Source organism: Drosophila novamexicana, unplaced genomic scaffold (genome assembly GCF_003285875.2).
Source record: "Drosophila novamexicana strain 15010-1031.04,08,12 unplaced genomic scaffold, DnovRS2.1 tig00000434-arrow-pilon, whole genome shotgun sequence".
In the NCBI taxonomy this organism is placed as follows: Eukaryota; Metazoa; Arthropoda; class Insecta; order Diptera; family Drosophilidae; genus Drosophila; species Drosophila novamexicana.
In genome coordinates, this window is record NW_020824802.1 from 4,618,316 (window position 1) to 4,641,019 (window position 22,704).

General features: G+C 39.9%; 1 protein-coding gene across 5 annotated transcripts in view; it reads right to left on the minus strand.

The window, feature by feature from the left end:
- LOC115760348 (autophagy-related protein 2 homolog B) overlaps nucleotides 1-22,704 on the minus strand; it is a 282,487-nt gene that overhangs the window by 48,853 nt on the left and 210,930 nt on the right. For 3 of the 5 annotated variants that reach the window (XM_030701631.1, XM_030701630.1, XM_030701634.1), the window contains one exon: nucleotides 4,073-4,299. The exons of 1 other annotated variant lie outside the window; for it this stretch is intronic. In XM_030701631.1, coding sequence (XP_030557491.1) covers nucleotides 4,073-4,299 — 227 coding nt within the window. Of the gene's footprint in view, nucleotides 1-4,072; nucleotides 4,300-5,328; nucleotides 6,888-22,704 lie in introns of those variants that run through there. One more of the 5 variants, XR_004017603.1, reaches the window with a different exon arrangement.

The following is a 22,704-nucleotide window of genomic DNA, read 5'->3' on the forward strand; positions in this document are numbered from 1 at the left end:
GATTCATTCATGGGTCTCAGAGCGACAAAACGGAACATTCTCTCGGTGATATCGTGACATCTATTTGACCCGCTGGACCTGATAATCAAGGCAAAAATCCTTCTTCGAGAGCTCTGGCTTACCAAGTTAGGCTGGGCGACAGAGAACGCTGGATGGCGCCGTGGTTTCGACGAGCCTTCAAGTTTGAATGAACCAAGAGTAACCTGACTGGTGAACCAACATATGATGGCAAATGAGATGCGTACCTTAGAAGTACGCAACACATCTGTTGGACTAGCAGCTATGGTAGACTGACCAGATATCTTGGAAACTATCGATGCTACTCTTTCGTATGATGCAAAGTTTCCGCTTCTTCTGAATAAAAGCTCGCAATTCGCTAAAAACTTCATTAGATACTTGCATTTGACGAATTTTCATGCTGGGCCAAGAGCACTTGTGAATCTTCTTTGTGAGCGACTTTGGGTAACAAACGCACATGAAATCAGTCGGCAGACAGTGAGATCATGCAACCTCCCGCATAAGACCGCTCTACGTGACGCCGCCTCTACTCAACATCCACACCAATAGTTGAGCTTTAATTGAGCACAGAAACCAATGCAGTCGCAATTCCAATGCTGTTTATAGAGTTCAAAACAGATGCGCATAAACGTGTGTGTGCATGTATACAGAAATTTTTGCAATTCGCCCTAACTGCCGCAAACATGAGGCCAGCTAGGCAACAAGTTTTCTTTGTGTTTCTTATTGTGCTTTAGATTATTCGTATATTCTTAAAAAGACAATTGATTTAAAATTGTAGCTTAAGTTGGTGGGTAGTTCAAATGTATTTGATTTATTGCTACGTAGTGTATTTGATTTATTGCTACGTAGTGGCTTTTAACAATTTGTTATGGATTCAGGGTTTAAGAAAAAATAGGTACCCAAATAGGACTCTAGCACGCGACAGACCACACTTCTTGCTACCACCCCTACTCAACAGGCAAACCAACAGTTCATCTTCATTGAGAAAAAAACGAATTATTAAAAGCAGCACATACAACCGCAATTGCAATGATGTTAATAGAATTCGAAGCAAACGCGCATTGATGTGTGTGTGAACATGTATATGCAGAAATTCTTGCAATTTGCACTAGCTGTCTCAAACAAGGGGCCACCCAAAACACATTTTCTTTCATAACCTTTGGGTTTCTTTACCTATCTAAATTAAATATTCTACAGTATTCTACAAATCTTTGACCCCTATTTTTCAAAATGTCCGAAACACCACTCAAAGGAATTTGAACAAATTTCTTTGAAAATGAGTTTGAGGCCGATCGGAAGGCAAACAAAAAAGTTTCATACAAACTTGTATCGCGATTTTTCCACATTTGCGGATGGAATTTCCCAACACCCCGTCTTAACGTGCACCTTCATCACATTAGGTAACTGCAATGCAAATGTGGGCTGTGCGTTGATCACCAATCAGTCAGTCAATAAGTCAGTCAGTCAGGGTCCAGTATCGCCCTTTTTTGTCGCATTGCTCAACGAACAGCACATCCCTCTTCTCGACCACTTGTCCAGAGCTCGAATTATTCAGACGATATCCTTTTGAATATTCGTGTTCCTTGGCACTGAATTTGCTTAGCCGCTTACCCTTTTCCAAAGCCACTGCACAACAACAAAAACTTAAAAGTGACAAATAGAAGGTATTGTACCATTCCATGCTTCTCTGTGCGTCATATTTGTAAGCGCACTCGTGGGTGATCGGTTGCGTAAATAAGCCACAGTAGATATTACTTCTGCCCATAAAGACCCTTTTAAGACAAAATTTACAGGCATCGTGACATTTCAACCAAGTTACGGTTCGCCCTCTCAGCCACGCCGTTCTGCTGTGGCGTATACGGTATTGTCAATTGCTTTGGCTTTAAGCTACTCTTCGAATGTTTTGTCCACGTATTCGCGACCTTTGTCGCTGCGATACACTTTATCTGTCAACCAGTTTGATATTTCGCCAAATGCTTAAATTCAATAAACCTTGAGAAAACTGCATCTTTCCCTTTTAGAGAATATATAAAAATGCTCCAAGTTATCATCAACAAATGATAGAAAATACCGATTTTTGCCAGGTAATTTGGTCTCAAATGGACCGCACACAATAGATTGAACAAGTTCCAAAAGTTTACTCGCTCTGTTTTCTGCTGAAAGCGGAAATAGTTAAACGTGCATTTTGCTCAGCATACATGTCTTACTTGACACCTTGGATGAAAAATGAAGGTCCTTCCATCCCACGCACCATTTTCTTTCTGGTCAAGTCAATCAGGCTCCGAAAATTTAAGTGGCCATAACGCTCATGGCAAAGTGCTCCGTCCACACATACCACAGTAACCAATCGGTACCTACGAACCCTAAAAATTTGTAATATATATATATTCTCAAAAACGATTATAAACGACCTGACTTGAACATCTAACTGTAAGAGAGCACAAATCCAAAAAGAACCCGTAAGAACGTTATTGTCGACTGTGCTCGCCTGTACGCCTTAGTCAATATAATATTTTGATATATAGCGCTGAAGTCCAAAAAGTTTTAGTCTAAAAATTACTTTCAAAGCGCTTCATGTGAACTTATATACTTTATATCAGTTATTAGAAACGTATGTGTTAATTGTTTCTCTAATAAAAAATATTCAATCTCATTAATTTCATTCCGAGATTTGGACATGGCTTGATCATCTCGGTTATTGATGCTGAAAAAGAATGTGTATAAATTATGAAAGTTGCGTCTACGATGAATCCAGTAACGGTATCGGTAGGCGTCCTGTTTAATCCAATATTGTTGGTGTACCAGAAGCGGGCTCTCAGCGTGAATAGATGTTCGATTTTACCTGTATAATGCTAGCCTCGTGGCACAGTCATAACATAAATGATTGAACGACAAGTGAAGGAGCACGATGATTAATAGGTCGAGTGTGGCTTTAAAGAAGCATAAACTATCAAAGTACTGCCGACTCAGAATAAGCGATAAAGCGATAAGATAGATGCGAGGGGCACTCGTTAGCTTATATACCTAGTGGAGTCGCGGTTGCCTCTTGCTGTCTTTTGCATACATTTCCACAAAATCATTATAGCTTATTTACTTGTTCTCATTGGGTTCAGGGTTTTCTTTTCTTTCTTTCTTGTTGCATTTGTAAATTTTAATAACTGACATAATTCGAATGTTCAACAGTTTTTTTTTTTACATACACTGGTATTTTTCCCAATAAAAATTCTAATAAATAATAAAACGACTTAATGTTGTATATTATAAAAGCGGTTTTTTTCCGATACTAACTTCGTAAGTCTAACATTAATGACATATCTATGCCTTATTTTTATACGCTGAACCCATTGAAAATGGGTATAAGGGTGTATTGTATTTGTGCAAAATCAAAATGTATGTAACAGGCAGAAGGAAGCATCTCCGACCCCATAAAGTATATATATTCTTGATCAGCATCAATAGCCGAGTCGATTTAGCCATGTCCGCCTGTCTGTCCGTCCGTCCGTATGTATGAACGCAAGGATCTCAAAGCCTATAAGAGCTAGAGAAATTTTAGATGTAGGTCCTCCATGTGCCTGCGCAGATCAAGTTTGTTTCGGATAATTGATAAGTTGCCCCGTGTCCAAGTAATCGATAAAAATCGATATCCTGTTTTTTGGTCAATTTTTGTAAATAATAAGAGCTAGAGTAACCAAACTTGACATATAGCTTCTAGAATAGTATATACATTTGCATTTGATGTTGGAAGAAGAGGGTTCAGGGTGTCCCCTAGAACCTCCCGACTAGAACCTCCTACTTGTTTTTTTTTTTTTTGCTGGTGTGGCTGTTAAGTAGAGTCGACAGCAACTAATGCCGTCAGTTGCGAGTTCGAACCCTGCCAAGGTAACTTTCTTTTTAATTTATTTAGTGTTGGAATAAGAGGGTTCAGGGTATTCCCTAGTCGGGAGCTCCCGACTAGAACCTCCTACTTGTTTGTTTTAGGTTTTTTTGTAGGCAACTGTGCGTACCCAAACTAATATTATGTTTATACATATTTTATTAAGGACATTTTACATACCTCTTATTATCTGTTGACTTGTGGCTAATAATAAAATCTGGAAAATCTTTTCCTCCAAACAGATGCCAAGTAAATGTCATTTCACATAATGTATAGCTTTCCTCAGGTACTGGGAAACAGGATTGAGGTCGTAGGAGATCAATTTTTTCACTGGGTAAGCTGAAGTGATTGTCAACTATTTGAAGTGGGTCTTCGGAGACGTATATCTCCTCGATACCAAAATTATCCTTCAAAAGAAAATAAGAAATAAACAATAATAATTACACTTCAGTGTTTTTATACCCTGGTAGAGGGTATTATAATTTTGTCATTAGATGTGTAATGCTTAGAAGGATATATCCATGACCCCATACAATATACATATTTATTCTAGGTCGGCATCAACAACCGAGTTAATAGAGCCATGTCCGTCTTTTCGTCTGTCTGTTGCTAAGCGAACTAGTCTCTCAGTTTTCAAGCTATGGATCCGGCTGGATAGGACAACTTTATCATATAGCTGCCATTGGAACGATCTAATGCATTATGCATGCTAAATCTTATCACCACAATATTGTTGCTATAGAACGATCGGTCAAAAATTAGTTTAATAAAATAATTTCAAAAAAACTCTTCATATACACCGTAAAGAAAATGTCTACAAGTGTATTAAATTTGTGGCGAGCCCAATATATCCTTAATTACTTGATTTAAAATATTTGGCCCCTAGGAATGATAAAAAGAGAACAAAATTTCAAAAATGTCCTTATTGCGAAGTGGAGTGGGATCACTTCGTTATTGCAATAACCTTAAGATACTTGCGGGCTTTTAGTTTAGCCAGTAAAAGCTCATGCCAGTTGGTTTGTATCACGTCTTTTTCAAAATATTAATTTAAAAAAAATTTATTTGACAATGGTATAAAACCACATCTAATTCAAATGTATCCGCCATTAACCCCCTGATAGCTTGCCATAAAAATGTTAAGCCACAATTAAAGTAATTTGCAATATGTTAGTATAATGTTATGCTCACTTGGCACGCTAACCTACATATAAATTAAGATTTAAAAAAGAAGTCCTCACGGATTTTCATTGTAAGACTTTATTTTGATAATTTTATTGTTTGGGTAACACAAAATTAATTAATGTTATTTGATTTATAAAACACTAGGCCGATACGCCGTAGCGAGTGAGTTAATTTATGCGCGAAGTCGCTGGGCCGATGTGCCTCAGTGAAAGCCGAATTAAAAACTAAATTTACAAAAGATTGATCAAAATTACCTAAGCTATTGTGTGCTTTTCACAACGGCCGCTGTAATGCTTAACTTGCGCCTCGTGCGTTGCCGTCGTGCAAGAACATCCGGGCCAGAGCTATGTCAGCATCTGTGGCCGGTGTTATATTACATTTTGCTGATCCCTGTTAACTCGTAAGAGCATCCGGCCCAGTGCTATATCAGCATCTGGAGCTGGTGTCGTTGGCCTTTGTTAACTGCTCCCCTTTTAAGTTAAGGCCGCCCTCGGCCCCTCCTATCTCGGCGATCACCTTCTTAATCTCCTTGGCCGATGCCATGTTTTTGGTGAACCGACGGTAGGTGACTCCGATGCATATTTTGGTGCACCACACAGCACCCAACAAGAAGGCTATTACCACGCTGTCGACGCTTCCAATTTCATCCTTGACTTCCTTGATGATCTCCAGGTTAGGTTCATTCAAGCGATGAAGGTAAGGAAGACTCAGCACGTCTTGGTGGTCGGTGACAATCAGAAGGGGAGATGCCGCGATGCCGGGGAACTTACTCTGGATGTTGTTGCGATTCAAGTACTTAGTTTCGTTGATCAGCGCCCAATTATTGAACGTGATTAGATTCGTTCTGTGAACCCAAGTCTCAGTACCGTTGTGAGTGCAAACTTTAGCAGGCCGGTTATTGATGATCCCAATTCCGTCATCGACCCATGTGATCGGGTCTAAGTGACTCGGCTGTATTTGGCAGTTGGCCAAGCCACCAGCATGCAAGTCTCTGGCACAAAAGCTGGTCGGTGAAAGTTGACAAAAGGTTCCTCCCGGCGTGGAAGTGCAATTCTTAAGGGCAAGCACTTGATCTCCGCACTCAGCTATAATGTTGTCGTCAATTTGTAGCACAGCATTCTCATGTGCAACTGGATACAGCATTACCTTTCTGCAAGCCATTTTGATTTTCGGGAACTTAATGATAAAGTGAAGTGCATTAACAGATTGTAATACTTTCACGGACGCAACGTACATAAGGTCAGTTATTGAAGTACCTGTGGGTTCATCAATCCAAACAGATTTCAAATCTGCGTTATCTAATATATTTGGGCTTATGATATTAATTTTTGCAAGAGTAACAGCGAGCATCAAATTCTGCATTTGCAGCTTTTAGTAATGTGTTGACACTTGTAGTGCGTTGATTGATTTGTTCCTGAACTTCTGTGTTGATAGAGCTCACCAACTGTAACTCAGTGAATTTGATCTTCTCGAAGTTACTGGCGTCAGGTGTTCCCGCAACTACTTTGAGGGCTGTGCCCAAGAAATCTAAAGATATTGCCACCCTGTGGTGCACGCCAAAAGCTTCTAACAGATCTCTGAGGTGGGACGCATCTACGCTTAGAAGCTTTCTCATGTGTGACTGTGGAAATATTTCACATAGTTCAATTGTTTCGTTTACCATTTTCTCGTACTCAGAGATGTTTGCTGTGTGCCTGACGAAATTGACCAGACCAGAACTTGGCCCTCAACAATGGGAATATACTTGGCGTGTGAGTAATTAGTCACACGCGCTGCCGCAATTGCAAAAAATAGAAATAGCAGAAACCCGAACCTGCGGAAGACAGACAAAATATGACCAAATTATTACTACGTGTCTTTCAAAAGGTAATGCCAAGTGGCGTAAATATTAAAACTTAAAGGTGAAGCCTAGTGGCTCAAATGTTGAAACTTATAGTTAATATCATCTAGGAGGGCTGTGAAATCAGTGAAGCTCACTTCATGACGCCTCTTGTCCCGAAAAGAATGAAGTTGCGTTTGGTGGAGACGCGTGCTTATTCAATGACAATTTGATTTTGGAATCAATTAAGTGGCTTTTCGGTCGAGTCAATTGTATAGGTCAAGGACAGCTCTCTGTGGACTGTGGCTGCGCAGGAATCAGTATTCAGCTCGTCAAGAGCGTTGAGCTGTTGTCGCAATAGCGCATTAGCAACTATATTCTCCTTGCCTGCAAGACGGTCACGCTCTGCTAGCGTGATCTGGTGATAGCCGGATTTTAGGTCCAATGTCGAAAAGTATTTAGCTTTGCCAAGATTCCCCAAACTCATTGGAATGTTAGGCATAGGGTATCTGTATGCGATGGTTTTCTCGTTAAGTTTGCGAAAATCCTTTACGAGACGCATATTCTTGTTACCAAACTCGTCCGTCCCCTTCTTGTCCACTACCCAAGTGGGGTGGTTAAAGGGGGAAACAGAATTTTGGATGATACCGTTCTTCAGAAAGCTTTGAATCTCTTTATTAACGAATTCCGCTGCTCCCATGGGATAGGGGTACAATCGGACATAAACTGGTTGTTCATCAGTGGTCCTGATGGTTGCCACCACTGATGTGCTATAAGAATGTGCTTCTTCCGGATCCGCGAAGGCCTTAGGTTTGCTTTTTAGCATTTTTAGGAATGCATCTTTTACAGCATCGGGCGCGTCCACGCACCTGTGGAATTCGATTTGTTCAGTTTCTGCGCCACATTTGAGTTGGCCAGAAGAAAGACAAAGACACTCCTGCTTGCGTGAGCCAGTCGAGCCCCACAATTCCATCAAATGTGGACAGGTCTGGGAGTAAGAAAAATGTGGAAGTTTTGGCGAACAGAGATATAAGGCACTTATGAGTGATCCTCGTGGTGCCGTGTATAGAATGGGTAGAGAAGGGAGAATTTACTGGGCACACACCTTTTAGATTTTTATGTGGTCTAATATAATTCTTGGAAGCGCCCGTGTCGATGAGAAACCTCATCTGGATCCCTACTACTCTTCTACTGATGTAGGGCAGCACGGATCTTCCCCTAAAAAATGGAGAGTGTCTGAGTCATAACCGCTACCATTGTCGTCGGTAATTTGCTGTTCTGCTGCTGCTGCAGAGCTAGCATACGAACCTGAATCTTGATCCGGCTCGTGAGCTGTGTGATTGACTCTCTGCCTCCTCTGTCCGCTTAAACGCCCAGACGTGGCCGTTCTTTTGTAGGCTTGAGGAGCGCTAGAGTTAACGTAGACTGGTGCCTGCGATGGTTTTAGAATTTTTTGACACAGATGGATCGACATTCATTGGTTCCTGTGACCCGCCACTTTTGTTGCACCTGCCACTCTGTTGCTCAAATTGACTTTGTTGCTGTTTATGTTGTTTAGTGAGGTAAGGATCCGCTGGGTTGCGGATGCTGTTGAACCCTATCTTGCTGGCGGACCTGCGGTCTCGGGGTCACTTTTCGTTCCCTATATTCTTGCCATTTAGCGAAGCTAGCGGCAAAGGCGTACCTCTCATGGTTTGCCTCTATCTCTTGCGCTAGAGCTGGGGCCGCGAACAGGACATCGGACATAGGCATGAGACAAAAACACGCAACGCATCATCTCTGAACTTCGTACAGAGCCCTTGCGCCATGCTTGGTTCATTGGACATGTTGACCTTATTGGTGAGAAGAGTAAGCTTTTTCTCAACCTCGTCATAGTATTGTAAAATTGTTAATGAGCCCCGTCTTAGGGTGCTCATCTCTTGCTCTATGACGTGAATGCCGCTCTTATACCTGTATGTGAAATCGGGGCGGTTTATTATGGCATCAAAATTCATTACTGTGCCAAACTACCCAAAACGCCGTCAGCTGCCCCTCTTATTTTCCTCTTAATAATAATGACCGCCTGGTAGTGGCGTGAGCTGCCGTCGTATGGCTTGTACATTTTATATGCCGCTATCGCAGCTTGTCTCCAAGAGGCGTACGTCTCTGGCACCCCCGTAAATTCTGGTAAGCATTTAACGGCGTCCAATGGTTTATTACATTACACAATTTCAATTTCAATCAACAACAGTAAATTAAATGAATTCTGGCAGAGGAAAGTTTATAGAAAATTGCTGATGGATGCAAAATTGTTAGTTTGGAGCACAATTACTGCAATTTTTTATATTTCTCACTTATGTATTTTAAGATTTTATTTTAAATAAATCAGGCAAATTGAAAAAAGTTTGTGCCAAATGATAGCCCACTTACATTTTATTTGAAAACTAAAACTGATGCTTCCCACGCTGCAGTCGCGAATGCTTTTTATGATCCCTCGCTGAAGTCTATGGGTGTTGGTTTAGTTCGCTGCCCAAACCCTCTTGCGCGCTGGTTTAGTGACAAGTCGCCGCTCGAAGAGCTCCAGCGGCTTCGGTGTATCAAATGGCTTTTTATTGGGCTTGTGCCGCTGACGTAAATTGATGTAGTTCAGGCACATCTTTTATTGTTTGCACTGGTAGGTTTGGTATTGATCTTACACAGCGCGAAGTGTCTTGTACTGGTAGATTAGTTCCTTACACTGCACAGCACACAAAATAATTATGGCACAAAATGGTCCGAAAAATGTTGGGCGCCAATTAAGATTTAAATAAGAAGTCCTCGCGGATTTTCGTTACAAGACTTTGTTTTGATTATTTTATTATTTGGGTAACACAAAATGAATTAATGTTATATGGTTTATAAAACAGCGAGTGAGTTAATTTATGCGCGAAGTCGCTGGGCCGATGTGCCTCAGTGAAAGCCGAATTAAAAACTAAATTTACAAAAGATTGTTAAAAATTACTTAAGCTATTGTGTGCTTTACACAAAGGCCGCAAGAAAGCTTATCTTTCGCCTCGTGCGCTGCCGTCGTGCAAGAACATCCGGCCCAGAGCTATGTCAGCATCTGGAGCTGGTGTCGTTGGCCTCTGTTAACTTATATACAAACAAGTAAGAGGTTCTCCCTCTTCTTCCAACATCAAATACATATATATATTCTATTTTAGAAGCTATATATCAAGTTTGGTGACTCTAGTTCTTATTATTTACCAAAATTGCCCGAAACACAGGATATCGACATAGAATTTTATTGATTGCTTGGAAACGGAGTAAGTTATCGATTATCGGAAACAAACTCGATCTGCGCGGGAGCTAGGAGCATTTACATCTTTCAAGTCATTTATACGGTCGGACGAACGGACGGACGGACAGACAGACGGACATGGCTAGAACGACTCGCATATTTATGCTAATCAAGAATATATATATACTTTATGGGGTCGGAGAAGCTTCCTTCTGCCTGTTACATATATTTGGCTTTCGCACAAATACAATATACCCTTATACCCATTTTTAATGGGTTCAGGGTATAAAAAAGATGCAATTACCATGCTATTAGAATGCGAAGCAGGCGCGCATGAATGTGTGTGTGTAGTTGTGCAGTTGCATATAACTTTGGTTTTTTCCTAAGCTACAATATTTGTGTATTCTGAAAAAGTCAATTGCATTTAAATTGTGCTTTAAATTGGTTGGCAATAAAAGTTGGGTTATTAAATTGATTTATAGCTCTGGGATGGTAGCGGGGAGGTGGCGATAGGTATGAAATGAAAGATACTTGAAACATCTATAATATTCTAGAAGCAACATATCATGTTTGGTGGCTCTAGCTCTTATTATTTACCAAAATTGCCCAAAAAACAGGATATCGATATCGATTTTTATCGATTGCTTGGAAACGGAGTAAGTTATCGATTATCGGAAACAAACTCGATCTGCGCAGGCCCTAGGAGCACCTACATATAACATTTCAAGTCTCTAGCTCTATAGGTTCTGAGAACCTTGCGTTCATACATACGGACGGACGGACATGGCTTTTGATTTTGCACAAATACAATATACCCTTATACCCATTTTTAATGGGGATTTGGATTAATTTCAGCAGCTGTCAGACGTTGAGTGTCACGTGTCACATTGAAGCCTATACATCGAAAAATTTGAAAGTTTGTACGCAGACACTAGCAAAAGAAGATGAATTGGATGCCGACATTAGAGTAGTTAAGAAGAAAAAGATATTGGCAGAATTAACAGAAAACTTAAATATTACGGTCAACCATTCTAGAAACGGCGTTAGAGATATTCTGTTCAGCATTGTTCCGTTTGCTAAATCGGAGACGTACGATGCTCATAAGTGGATTCAGGACTTTGATGCAGTTAACGGCAGTAATGCCTTTACGCTGCGCTGCGTACGTTTGTTGATAAAGCCTGATTCAGAAGGAGATTTGTTTATAAGTGTTTATCAGTCGGCAACCTATCCGATCTTAAATGCAATTTCCCGAGGACCTTCGGCCATCAGCATGCAGTGGCAGAAATCTTCTCATTATTTAAGGCAATAGTGTATCCGCCACGCACGCTTTCTGGCATGAGATATAAACTTCAGATGCGGGAAATCGTATCACGTCCTAATATTGATGAGAAGCAAACTGTGAAGATGATAATAGATGGATTGCAGGACAATTCAAATAGTATTACCATATTGTATTCTGCCCAGACGATTAACGACCTCAACGATCTTTCGCATAGGTATGTTGAACTAAGCAACAAAACTCTCCGTCCGCCGGCCAGATAAGCTGTGCTGACCACTCAACCCCTATCCACTGTTAGTGGCAGACACGAGGTACGCTACAGGCTTTGTTCACTATGCTTCTTCATGTACTGAGCCCAAACGTGCAAAGGGCTAATGTGCTGATGTGGATGAGCACATGATAAAGGACTATGAGCAATAAAAAGTAAAAGGGTCGAACTTTGTAGATATCACAGATGAGCAATGACGAGCACGTAGTTGTATCGATAATAAATAAGGTACGAGTATATATGTACGTTGAAAAATGGCACGTCTTATTTAAAATTTTTTCTGCAATATTTGACACCGGAACTTCCATTAACCTTATCGACGCTCTGCCCAATAAGAATAGCACCACATAAACCTTATACCCAAGTGAATATCGTGGTATTAATAAATCTCAATTAATAACATTAAGAAAAAATTTATTTTACGTTAAGTTTGATAAAGTTACTGAACTTTCATTGTATTACGTTGTCCCAGATAACTACTTATCAACAGACGTGCTATTGGGATGAACATTTCTTTTGTACGAAAAATTGAAAGAACAAAAATAATGAAGTAAGCAAAATAACATTACCTTATTGTATTTTGTAAAGCATTGCCAGTGTTGTGATTGCAGCGAACTTTATTGAAAGCAAACTGAATAGTAACAGGGATCCTTAAGATATAGTAAGAATTAGTGAAAACAGATTGAATAGTGACGGTGTTACGGGGCGATGTGAAAATGTCTATTGTCACTAAGTCCTACTGGGTTCCGCATTTTTCTGTAAGCAGCGCTCGCTTCTTACACTGAAGCGCACCGTTAGAATTAACTAGTACATACAGAAGTCGATAACACGCAGCTGCACAATTTACCTTTTCGTCGTTTGCTGTCCACAAACACGTCCGCTCGCCTCGACCGCCACAGAGAGATTTATATTGTTTCTAATTTATATTTGGATTAAATTGCAAACAGAAATTTTAGAACATTGTTGGAGCACTTAAAATTATGCATCTTTCTCCAGTTTGCAAGGTGGAAAGGGACATATACGCAAATATCATCACCTGCACAACGAAATCGTCGTAAATGAACTGCGTCAGCAGTACTGGGTTTGTAGCTTGCGAGCTTTGCTGAGAGAAGTCTCCAGTGCTTGTCCAGCGTGTCGTATACGACGTGCCCGCCCAAAGAGATGGGCGACCTGCCAATCGAACGATTATCGCCTTATACACCACCGTTCACATATACTGGAGTGGATTACTTTGGACCCTACGACATTGTTGTTGGACGGCGTCGTGAGAAGCGCTGGGGTGTGCTGTTCACATGCCTCACGGTACGCGCCGTTCACCTAGATATAGCCACGTCGCTCTCAACTGACTCATACCTATGCGTTCTGAAGTCGTTCGTGGTCAGACGCGGCTGCCCCCGCCGCACGCTGTCGGACAATGGCACAAATTTCAGAGGCGCTAGCAGAATATTAATTTATTAATAATAAATATGAAATTCAACGTATATCGCCGGCGCTGATCGAGGGACAATACCCGGAACTGGAGTTTACCTTTATCCCACCAGGATCACCCCACATGCGAGGATCGTGGGAACGAATGGTGCGTTCTACAAAGTCAATACTGTCGGAGATTCTGCCGCACTCTGGGCTACGAGAGGAGGTGCTACGAGCAGCATTTGCAGACGTAAAAATCATGCTCAACTCAAGGCCGCTCACTTATGTTCCCTTGGAGACTTCTGAGTCCGAAGCCCTGACTCCGAACCATTTTCTTATAGGTCATTCAAGCAATCCGTGGGAGAGACTCACGGGAGCGGAACGGAGCTAGCTTGGCACGAGGCTTCCGGGTCGTCAGCCAATTGGCTGACCAACTTTGTAAGAGATGGTTGAGCGAGTATCTGCCCACACTCACCAGACGTGCTAAGCGGTTCCAACCACCAATCGAACCAATATCAGTCGACGACATCGTCATAATAGTGGATGATGGTGCCAAACGAAATTGTTGGACAAGAGGAGTGGTAGTCGACGTGCACCGTTCGAAAGAAGGCCAGGTCCGAAGCGCCGTGGTGCGAACCGCCGATGGAATTATTACTCGCCCCGCTGTCAAGCTAGCTAAGCTTGACATTAAAGTTGGTAACACACTGTACGGACGTTCGTGAATTACTGGGTCTCGCATTTTTCTGTAAGCAGCGCTCGCTTCTTACACTAGAAGCGCACTGTAAGAATTAGTTTGTACATACAGAAGTCGATACCACGCAGCTGCATAATTTGCCTTTTCGTCGAGGTTCACTTTCGTTTTGTGTTTGCAGCTGAGCAGAAGTGTAAGAGAAGATAAGCGCGTGCTGAGCACGTATGTAAGTCTCATAAACTTGTTAAATATAGATCATTAAATAATTAAAGATAATAAAGATTTCAGCAATCGCACGTAGCGTATCCAATCGTACCATATCGTACATCGAATCGAATGTTGTTTCTTTTCGACGCTAGAAATCCTTGCCAAATACGCGCCCCGGCGCGACTCTCGGCGCCAACAATCGGAAATATTCTCTGCTGCAGAGAGTGTCTAAGGTATTCTCTGCTACGGCGGAGATTTCTGCGAAGCGACTTGCAAAGTCACAACCTCAGCTGTCTATAGAGACACGTGTTGCCATAACCTCAAAGCGAGCTTCACAGTATTGGTTTGGCGAGATGGCCGACGGTGATGAACAAGATGCAACGCTTGTAACGGCATGGTCAACGGGACAGGCTGACGTATCGCCTGTCCCTAATGGAGTTCAAGATAAAGTCGCCGGCGTTGAAAAGGGTAGCGGAACAGCAAACATAGAAATTTATAGCGGCTGTCCGTCTACCTCGTCTGCAGCTACTGGTCCAAGGGAAAGTTCAACACCGAAGCAGCAAAGAACTCAGAAAGAGGGAGCATTCTTCAACCCGTTGGGATACCAGAACGTGATCTGCAAGCAGAAACAGGTTGCGGCTAATTGGAGTGTAGACCCTAGTTTGCCATATCAAGCAAACACGGCGGTGTTTAACCGGGCTACGGAGCCCAGTACTGCCGTGTACGTGGCTCACACAGGTCTGGGAGCAATTAATAGATCGAAAGAGCACGCGCCGCGGCAGCAATTCGATAATGTACATTCTAATGCTGCGACGCCTTGGAATGGCCCGCTGACATCTGCGCAAATCAGTGCGCGGGCAAGCCCTGTATACGGTGCGTGATACAGGGTGGGGAATGTTACGGGGCGAAGTGAAAATGTCTATTGTCACTAAGTCCTACTGGGTCTCGAATTTTCTTTAAGCAGCGGTCGCTTTTTACACTGGAAGCACACCGTTAGAATTAGTTTGTACATACAAATGTCGATATCACGAAGCTGCACAATTTGCCTTTTCGTCGAGGTTCACTTTCGTTTTGTGCTTGCAGCTGAGCAGAAGTGTAAGAGAAGATAAGCGCGTGCTGAGCACGAATGGAAGTCTCATAAACTTGTTAAATATAGATCATTAAATAATTAAAGATAATAAAGATCTCAGCAATTTTACGTGGCGTATCGAATCGTATCGTATCGTACATCGAATCGAATGTTGTTTCTTTTCGACGCTAGAAATCCCTGCCAAATACGCGCCCCGGCACGACTCTCGACGCCAACAGACAGTGATCCATTCGAAATAGTAAGAATTAGTGAAAACAAATTGAATAGCGACAGTGATCCGTTAAAAATAATAAGAATAAGGGAAAAGAGATTGAATATTATTATATGAATTAGTAATAGTATTGAATAGTAAATTTGATGCCTCGGAAATAGATAACTTTATGGAAAGCAACTATGATCTGTTAAAAATATAAATATTAATAGAATTATATTAAGTATTGAGAGCGAAGAAATGTATATCCTCTTATTAATGGTCAATGATTGCTTGCTTATAAATGATTGTTTGGAAAGAATGGAAGGCAACCAATACTTTTCACTTTTGGACCTGAAATCTGGAATACATCAGGTAAAAATGGCTTAAAATTCGCTACAGTATACCGCGTTTGCTACTCCAAGTGGCCAGTACGAATATATCAAGTCGATATTTGGTCTGCAGAATGCACCAGCAGTATTTCAAATATTTATAAGCTCAGTATTGAAACCATTAATTCGTGAAGGTAATGTTTTTGTCTATATAGAAGATACTGCTATAAGAAAAAAAATAATAGAGAAACATTTAGAAACGCTCAGTAGAGTGCGTAGGCTTTTAGCAGAAAATAGGTTATAAACAAAATCAAGTAAATGTTTATTTTGCTTTAGAAGTATTGAATTTTTAGGCTACTCAGTACACAAACATGGAATTAGCCTTAACAATTAAAATATTACCGCAATTAAGCACCTCTCAACTCCGAAAATTTTAGTGAAATGAGGAAATGTTTAGGTGTTTTTTATTTTTTTAGACGTTTTATACCTTCTTATTCAAAGATAGTAAAGCCATCAAATGAATTAATCAAATTAATTCCCAAATATAAAATTAATTAAAAATCTCGTGCTATTTTTGAATTTTTAAGGGAAAGATTAGTTTCTGCACCAATGTTATCCCTGTACAACCCGAATAAAGAAACATAATTGCATTTCGATGCGTTGAACAAGTTTAGGATTTATTTAGAGAAAATTACGTTTAAGACAATCACTGATTGTAACTCATTAATATTAACTTGAATCGTAAGAGTGTTAATGCTAGAACTGATAGATAGGCTTCACAACTCTAAAACTATAATTATACACATATTGATTGACACATATTGATGCTTTAGGCATATACACTTTATTAAGTGAAGAATTTATATATAAACCGCAAGTAGCAACAGAAGGATAAACATAAAAATCAAGTAGTTGAGTTGATAAATAGTGATTATATTGGCTTTCAGCTTCAATTAACTCAAAATAGAGATAGAAAAATAAAAAAAATTAGAAAATGGTCCTATTAAGAACTTCACATTAGAGGATGGCATTGTTTATAGGCGATTAGGAAATAATATAGAACTATTGTATGTTGCAGAAGAAATGGAAACTAATTTAATTAGAGCAGTACATCAAAAGCTGTGCACTCTCGGAACAGATCAGTGTGTACATAAAATTAAGAAACATTATTGGTTCCCAAATAAGACTCCCAGAGTTGAATCTCTTATACGAAATTGTTTAATGTGTATTCACTACTACCTGCCTTGCAAATAATAGAAATTTGCACAGTATACCCAAACACCCAATACCATTTGATTACACATTTGGACCACTTCCGTCCGTTATTTAAAAAAACTATTAACTTTAGTTACTTTATATTGAAAAACAACATAGAGCATATTAAGATAGTCACAGCATTGCCCCAAGCGAATAGTCAAGTTGAACGAGTAAATAAATCCTTAAAATCCATGTTAGCAAAAGTAACTGAGCCAACTCAGCATTCTGATTACTGAGCAAAGCTAAATATGCTATAAATAATTCCATTCATGTGGAACAGGAAATATGCTTTCAGTCATATTGTTCGGAGTTAAGCAGAGAGGTAGTGAAGTAGACACATTGACTGAGTACTTAGATGCCTGATTCAATAAATATTCGAAAGACGGCTTCCGACAAAACAGAAAATATTAAACGAAAATGTGCTTATTTTGAGAAAATTCATAAAAATCATATAAAATTCTCTGCAGGAGATTTTGTAGTCATGAGAAGCATTGATACCACCATTGGCACAAACAATAAATTTATTGCTAAATAAGTACAAGGGCTCCTTTTGTATTAAAAAGGTGCACCCTAATGACCGATACATTTTAAGATATAGAAAATTGTCAAATCACGCAATTACCATATGTGGAAGCATATCGTCTTAGAAAATGTCAGACTGGCGTGATCAATGTAAAAATTACTCTAATTCTGACTAATATCACTAGCCATACAATGCATAGAAGTTAACGAGCGTCACTCCCAAGTAGACATTGAACTATCCTCGCAGACCCGAACGACGAAGTTAAAGAGCAACCCACGCTCATATAACGTTTCGTCTGACGCAATGCAGGCCGCACCCGCTTATTGCGTATTTTGCTGAATAAGCTACTACGGATTTGTGGGAGGAGTCACTTGCCAGTAATTTCCACTGGACATTCTTTGTTTAAGTATGAATATTATAAGAGCTCACTGCTGCTCCGGTAATTGACGTGAAAATATAAATATCATTTGCTGAATTACTGAGCCACAAGGCAAGAAATAGGAATTCGAATTCCCACCTTATTCCTTGTCTTCGGCTGAAGACAAATTACATCCTGAGAACGGATTACATCTCAGAGTGACACCGGCAAGGTTCTTCGCGGGATAATCAACTCTGAATAACTTAGATACACCAAATAGCGTATTCATCGTATCAAGATTTATATTGTTAACTTGTTTGACTTCATGTCTCGTTCCTTACAAAATAATTATTATAAAAAATATATATTATTTTGTAACTTCTTGTTATTCCTTGTTTTTCATTGATTATTTCTTTGATCTTATTACTATTGTGACGATATCGATACTTCAAGCCAATCAAAAAGAAGAAAAAAGAATTAAATGCTGGAATCTGACCCGTACGGAACGGACGAAAATTATAAAAATAAAGCCAACGGCCGTTTTTATTTTACAAATCAGGTGTGGGGTATATCCAAATAACATTGCAAATCATTGGCAATGAAATACAACGAAATATTAAAAGAATTAAGGTGCGAATTAATTTCCTTATTGAGCGCTCATAGCGTCAAGATTGGAGTAAGCGTCTCAATTCATCAATTGCGCTCAGCCCTAAAAGCAATCGTGAACGATCCCGTGAATAGAGTCGGAGCCGCAGGAGGAGATTGGATGCTGGATTTGTTTGAGGGAGATAGCAAAACGTTAGGTGGGGACGACTCAGAAGCACAAGCAAATGTGAGAAAGAAAGAGACAACCATGGTGACGCAATTTCGAATAATGTACGCACAACCTTGACGGCTGAAAGTATTTCACCACAACGCGCTCTGCAAATATTAGAAGGTCACAAAATTCAGCAATTGCAAGAGATGGCGAAATTATTGGAAAGTAGAAAATGAGTTGCAGTTAGCTATGTATATTAAAAGCTAAAAATGAGGTGGCTGACTTGCAGATTGCGCCAAAGGTGCGCCTTTATGTCAGATGTTAAGCGGCATAGCAGCAGCATAGCAGCGCAAGCAGACATGGCTACAAGCGATGTGATCAAATTCATTTTGGACGGCCTGCAGGACTAGCGCAGCAGCAGCCATGTTATATTCCCGTTCTTTGGATGAGCTGCATGACAAGATGATTGTATACGAGAAAGTTCGAAAGCATCAGCTAATGTGTCTCGTCGTAGCAGCGAAATGCCTAGAGGTCGAGCAACGGGAAGTAATGCAGCAAGACAGCAGCAGAAAACCTAGTGAAATGCTTTGATTTAATTGCCGTGGCTTTGGTCATATGACGAACGAGTGCAGCCAGCCAAGGAGGCCAGATGGGACGTGCTTTAAGTGCTGGAGTATGGATCATCAGTATGCGCGGTGTCCTAAGCTAAATACTGCAACAACAATTGCAGCAGTGCAAGGCAACGCGGGTACGGGTTAGCTGAATAATAACGAGTTATCAGTAATACAGTTTGGGGAAAAAAGAGACACAAGTGTTTTTAGTTTATTTGATATGGGGAGTCCCGTAAACGTTATTCATAAGCCATTAATACCAACAAAAATTAAGTTAAAATCTGAATTCATTATGTATATTGGAAAGAGAGGCTTTAAAACTCCTTGAAGTATTAATCCTAAATATCGCTTACCCAATAATTCATTTCAATATAGAATGAAACCGTTTATTTGACTTGTGCATCTTTGTTCACCAGTAACCAACGAATTATTAGAGATAAGCAATTCAATCAATTATTGTATAATAATGTAAGCAATCCTACATTAAGTAATTGAAAAATGAGTAGCAAGTTCAGTAATCAAGTACTTAATGAAGAGGTATGCAACCAAATTAATAGTAGTCGTCAATACTTTAAGGAGCAAGGTGATTTAGTGATTTGTGTGCTAGTATTAAAATCGCAGATAATGATACCATTAACGTGGGTGAAGAGTTTGGCAAATTATGGGCAGGAAAATGTAAGGAACTAATTAGAACTCATTATCTGCATCGAGAGTGCGACTTAACAGTGCCCCCCTAAATACAACATGACTATTAGAGTAACGGACACAACACCATTCTACTGCAATCCATGACGCTTGTCTTATCATAAGAGAGACGAAGTAGCAGAAGTTATAGAGGACCTTTTAAATCAGAAGGTCATTCGACCTAGTGAATCTCCGTATGCTTCCCCTAGATCGACTCGGCTATTGATGCTGATCAAGAATATATATACTTTATGGGGCCGGAGATGCTTCCTTCTGCCTGTTAAATACATTTGGATTTTGCACAAATAAAAGTGTTTTTTTCAAAAATGTGTTTTGAGAGCCAGTTTCACAACAACCGCCCTTAAATATTTCGGAATAACAACCGGAATCCTCTTGGTCTTCCTCACCTATAAATTAACGAGTGTCCCTCGCACGTAATAACATAGTACTTTATAAGTGACCACCGCATAGGCATGGTGCTAACGCAGAGGTGCCTGAGTTTAACGCCCTGATCGCAATGGATAGCGGCGATAGGCTGATCTCTTGAAGGTGTAGCAAGAGCAGCGTTATCGCTTATGCTTCTTTGATTCTTATGTATTTTTGGTAGCTTATGTCTCAGCTCGTTGTTGGCTTCATTTTCAGTTCTGTAGGAATAGCTTAAGTCGATACCCGAGCTATTAATAAACATTGCTTCGGCACTTGCTTTAGAATCATTCATTATAATAAGAGAAAAAAGTGCTTAAAGAAATGTATTTAATATTAACCTAATTCCAAATCGAATTGCTGCATTTTAATTGTAATAAAGCACAGAGGAATAAGAGTAAGTTCCAAATTTGTGCCTATAGCCCATTGTGTTTACTCGGCCCTAATAAACAAAACCCGTATGTGAGGTGTCAGCAGATAGTTTGCTTTGGTAAACGCTGATGAGCTACTAAGAGAGGTCAAGATAGAATTAAATAGTGAAGACGGGTGGGACAAAGATCCAGAGAGTAGTTCCTGACGCAAAACAATAACACAAAAGATACGGACTCTAGCCAAATGCTGGAGCTATCAACCAAGCCTTGACCCAACAGGAGGCAAGGCTACATAGTAAAGCAGCAAATGAATAGTCTAGAGCTAAGTGTGAAATGTGAATTAGAGCTAGCTAGGCTCAAGACACGAGATGTATGTCGTTAATCTACACTTATAAATAACCCAAGATCATATAAATAAGTAATATGTATTGTACACCTAAAATTTTAAAGTCGTGAGCGATCTGTATATAGTCGGGTTAGCCGAAAGTAAGATCGACAAAGAAGTCTTGGTGAATGGTACTTTATATCCTAACCTAAAGAGCTATGTGAAAAAATCTCCTGGCTCAGCGGCGGCAATATTACTCAATATAAAAGGTCACCAAGAAATTTTAGGGTACCATACATACAAAATCTGAAGTATAGAAAACATTACTCAATATAAAGGGCCACCAAGAAATATTTAGTCTACCATATTTACAAGGACTGAGTATAGACAACGAGCGGTACATTGGCGAAATCAAGAACTATTCATTGCTGAATCAGCTTATTTATGCAACCGATTGGTCTTTCTTAAATGACTCGGTTGACATGAATACTGCTATTAATTTTTTTTAAAACACCCTAAACTCCCTCTTAGATGTGTGTATTCCCAAGTCAATTCCTTCGACAACTTTTTCAAACCACCCTGGTTTACTCCCCGATTGTCACATCTAAAAATGTAAAATCTTAATATTTTAAAATGTTTAATAAGTCTGGTTCGTGTACAGACTTGGCTAAATATTCCATAGCCAAGTCGAACTTCTTTTTTCTTAATTTTCAATGCTATGAGAATTATCTAACTCGTTGTAAAAGGGAATTTGCCCAAAATCCGAGACAGTTTTATAATTTTGTAAACTTGAAGCGTAAATCTTCAAGTTTGCCATCTTCTTTTTCTCTTGGGATGGATAAAGCTAGACTTTGATTTTGCTAACCTCATTGCTAATTTTTTCCAACTAGTTCTACTATACTATTTCTTCCTCTATTTCTATACCGCCTCCCATTATTTCACACTCCTCTCTCCTTTTAGCTATAAACTGTTTGAAATCTTCTTGCACTCCTGGGCCTGACAATATTCCTAGTTGTCTACCCAAAGAGTGTAGTACTTCCCTTCTTTATCCATTGCTAAAGCTTTTTAATCTATCCCTTGAATCTTCTGTTTTTCCATCTCTTTGGAAAGAATCTTATATAATTCCTCTTTACAAGAAAGGTGGAAAGTCTGACATACAAAATTACAGGGCATTGCAAAACTGTCCGCTATTCCTAAATTATTTGAAAAGATAATCACTTCGAATTTGCAGCATTTCTGCAAATCAGTTGTTCCCCTGTTCAACATGGATTCGTAAAGAATCGGTTCACTACGACCAATGCTTTCCTTTCGAAAATGCAAGCTCATGTCATTTACACTGACTTAAGTAAGGCGTTTGACTCTGTGCAGCATGACATTTTACTTTTTAAACTTGACCGAATAGGTTTCCATCCGTCTCTTTTGCTTTGGATTCATTCTTATTTAAAAGGTAGGACCCAAAGAGTAATGCTGAGGCTGACTACCTCTAAACAGGTTCACGTTACTTCTGTTGTTCCTCAAGGTAGTCTTCTTGGACGTTTACTCTTTACTCTTTTTACAAAAGATCTCCCCTCTGTTATATCACATGGCCGTGTACTCATGTATGTACAAGACGATTTGAACGCTATGCAACTTTGGTGTTCGGCAAATCAATTGCATCTGAATTGTTCAAAGTGTATATTTATGACATTTGTCAGTTATTTTTGATTCTAAGCTCTGTTTCAACCTTGACATAGATACCATCGTTGATGAGGCAAAAGGTGTACTTGGATTCATTAA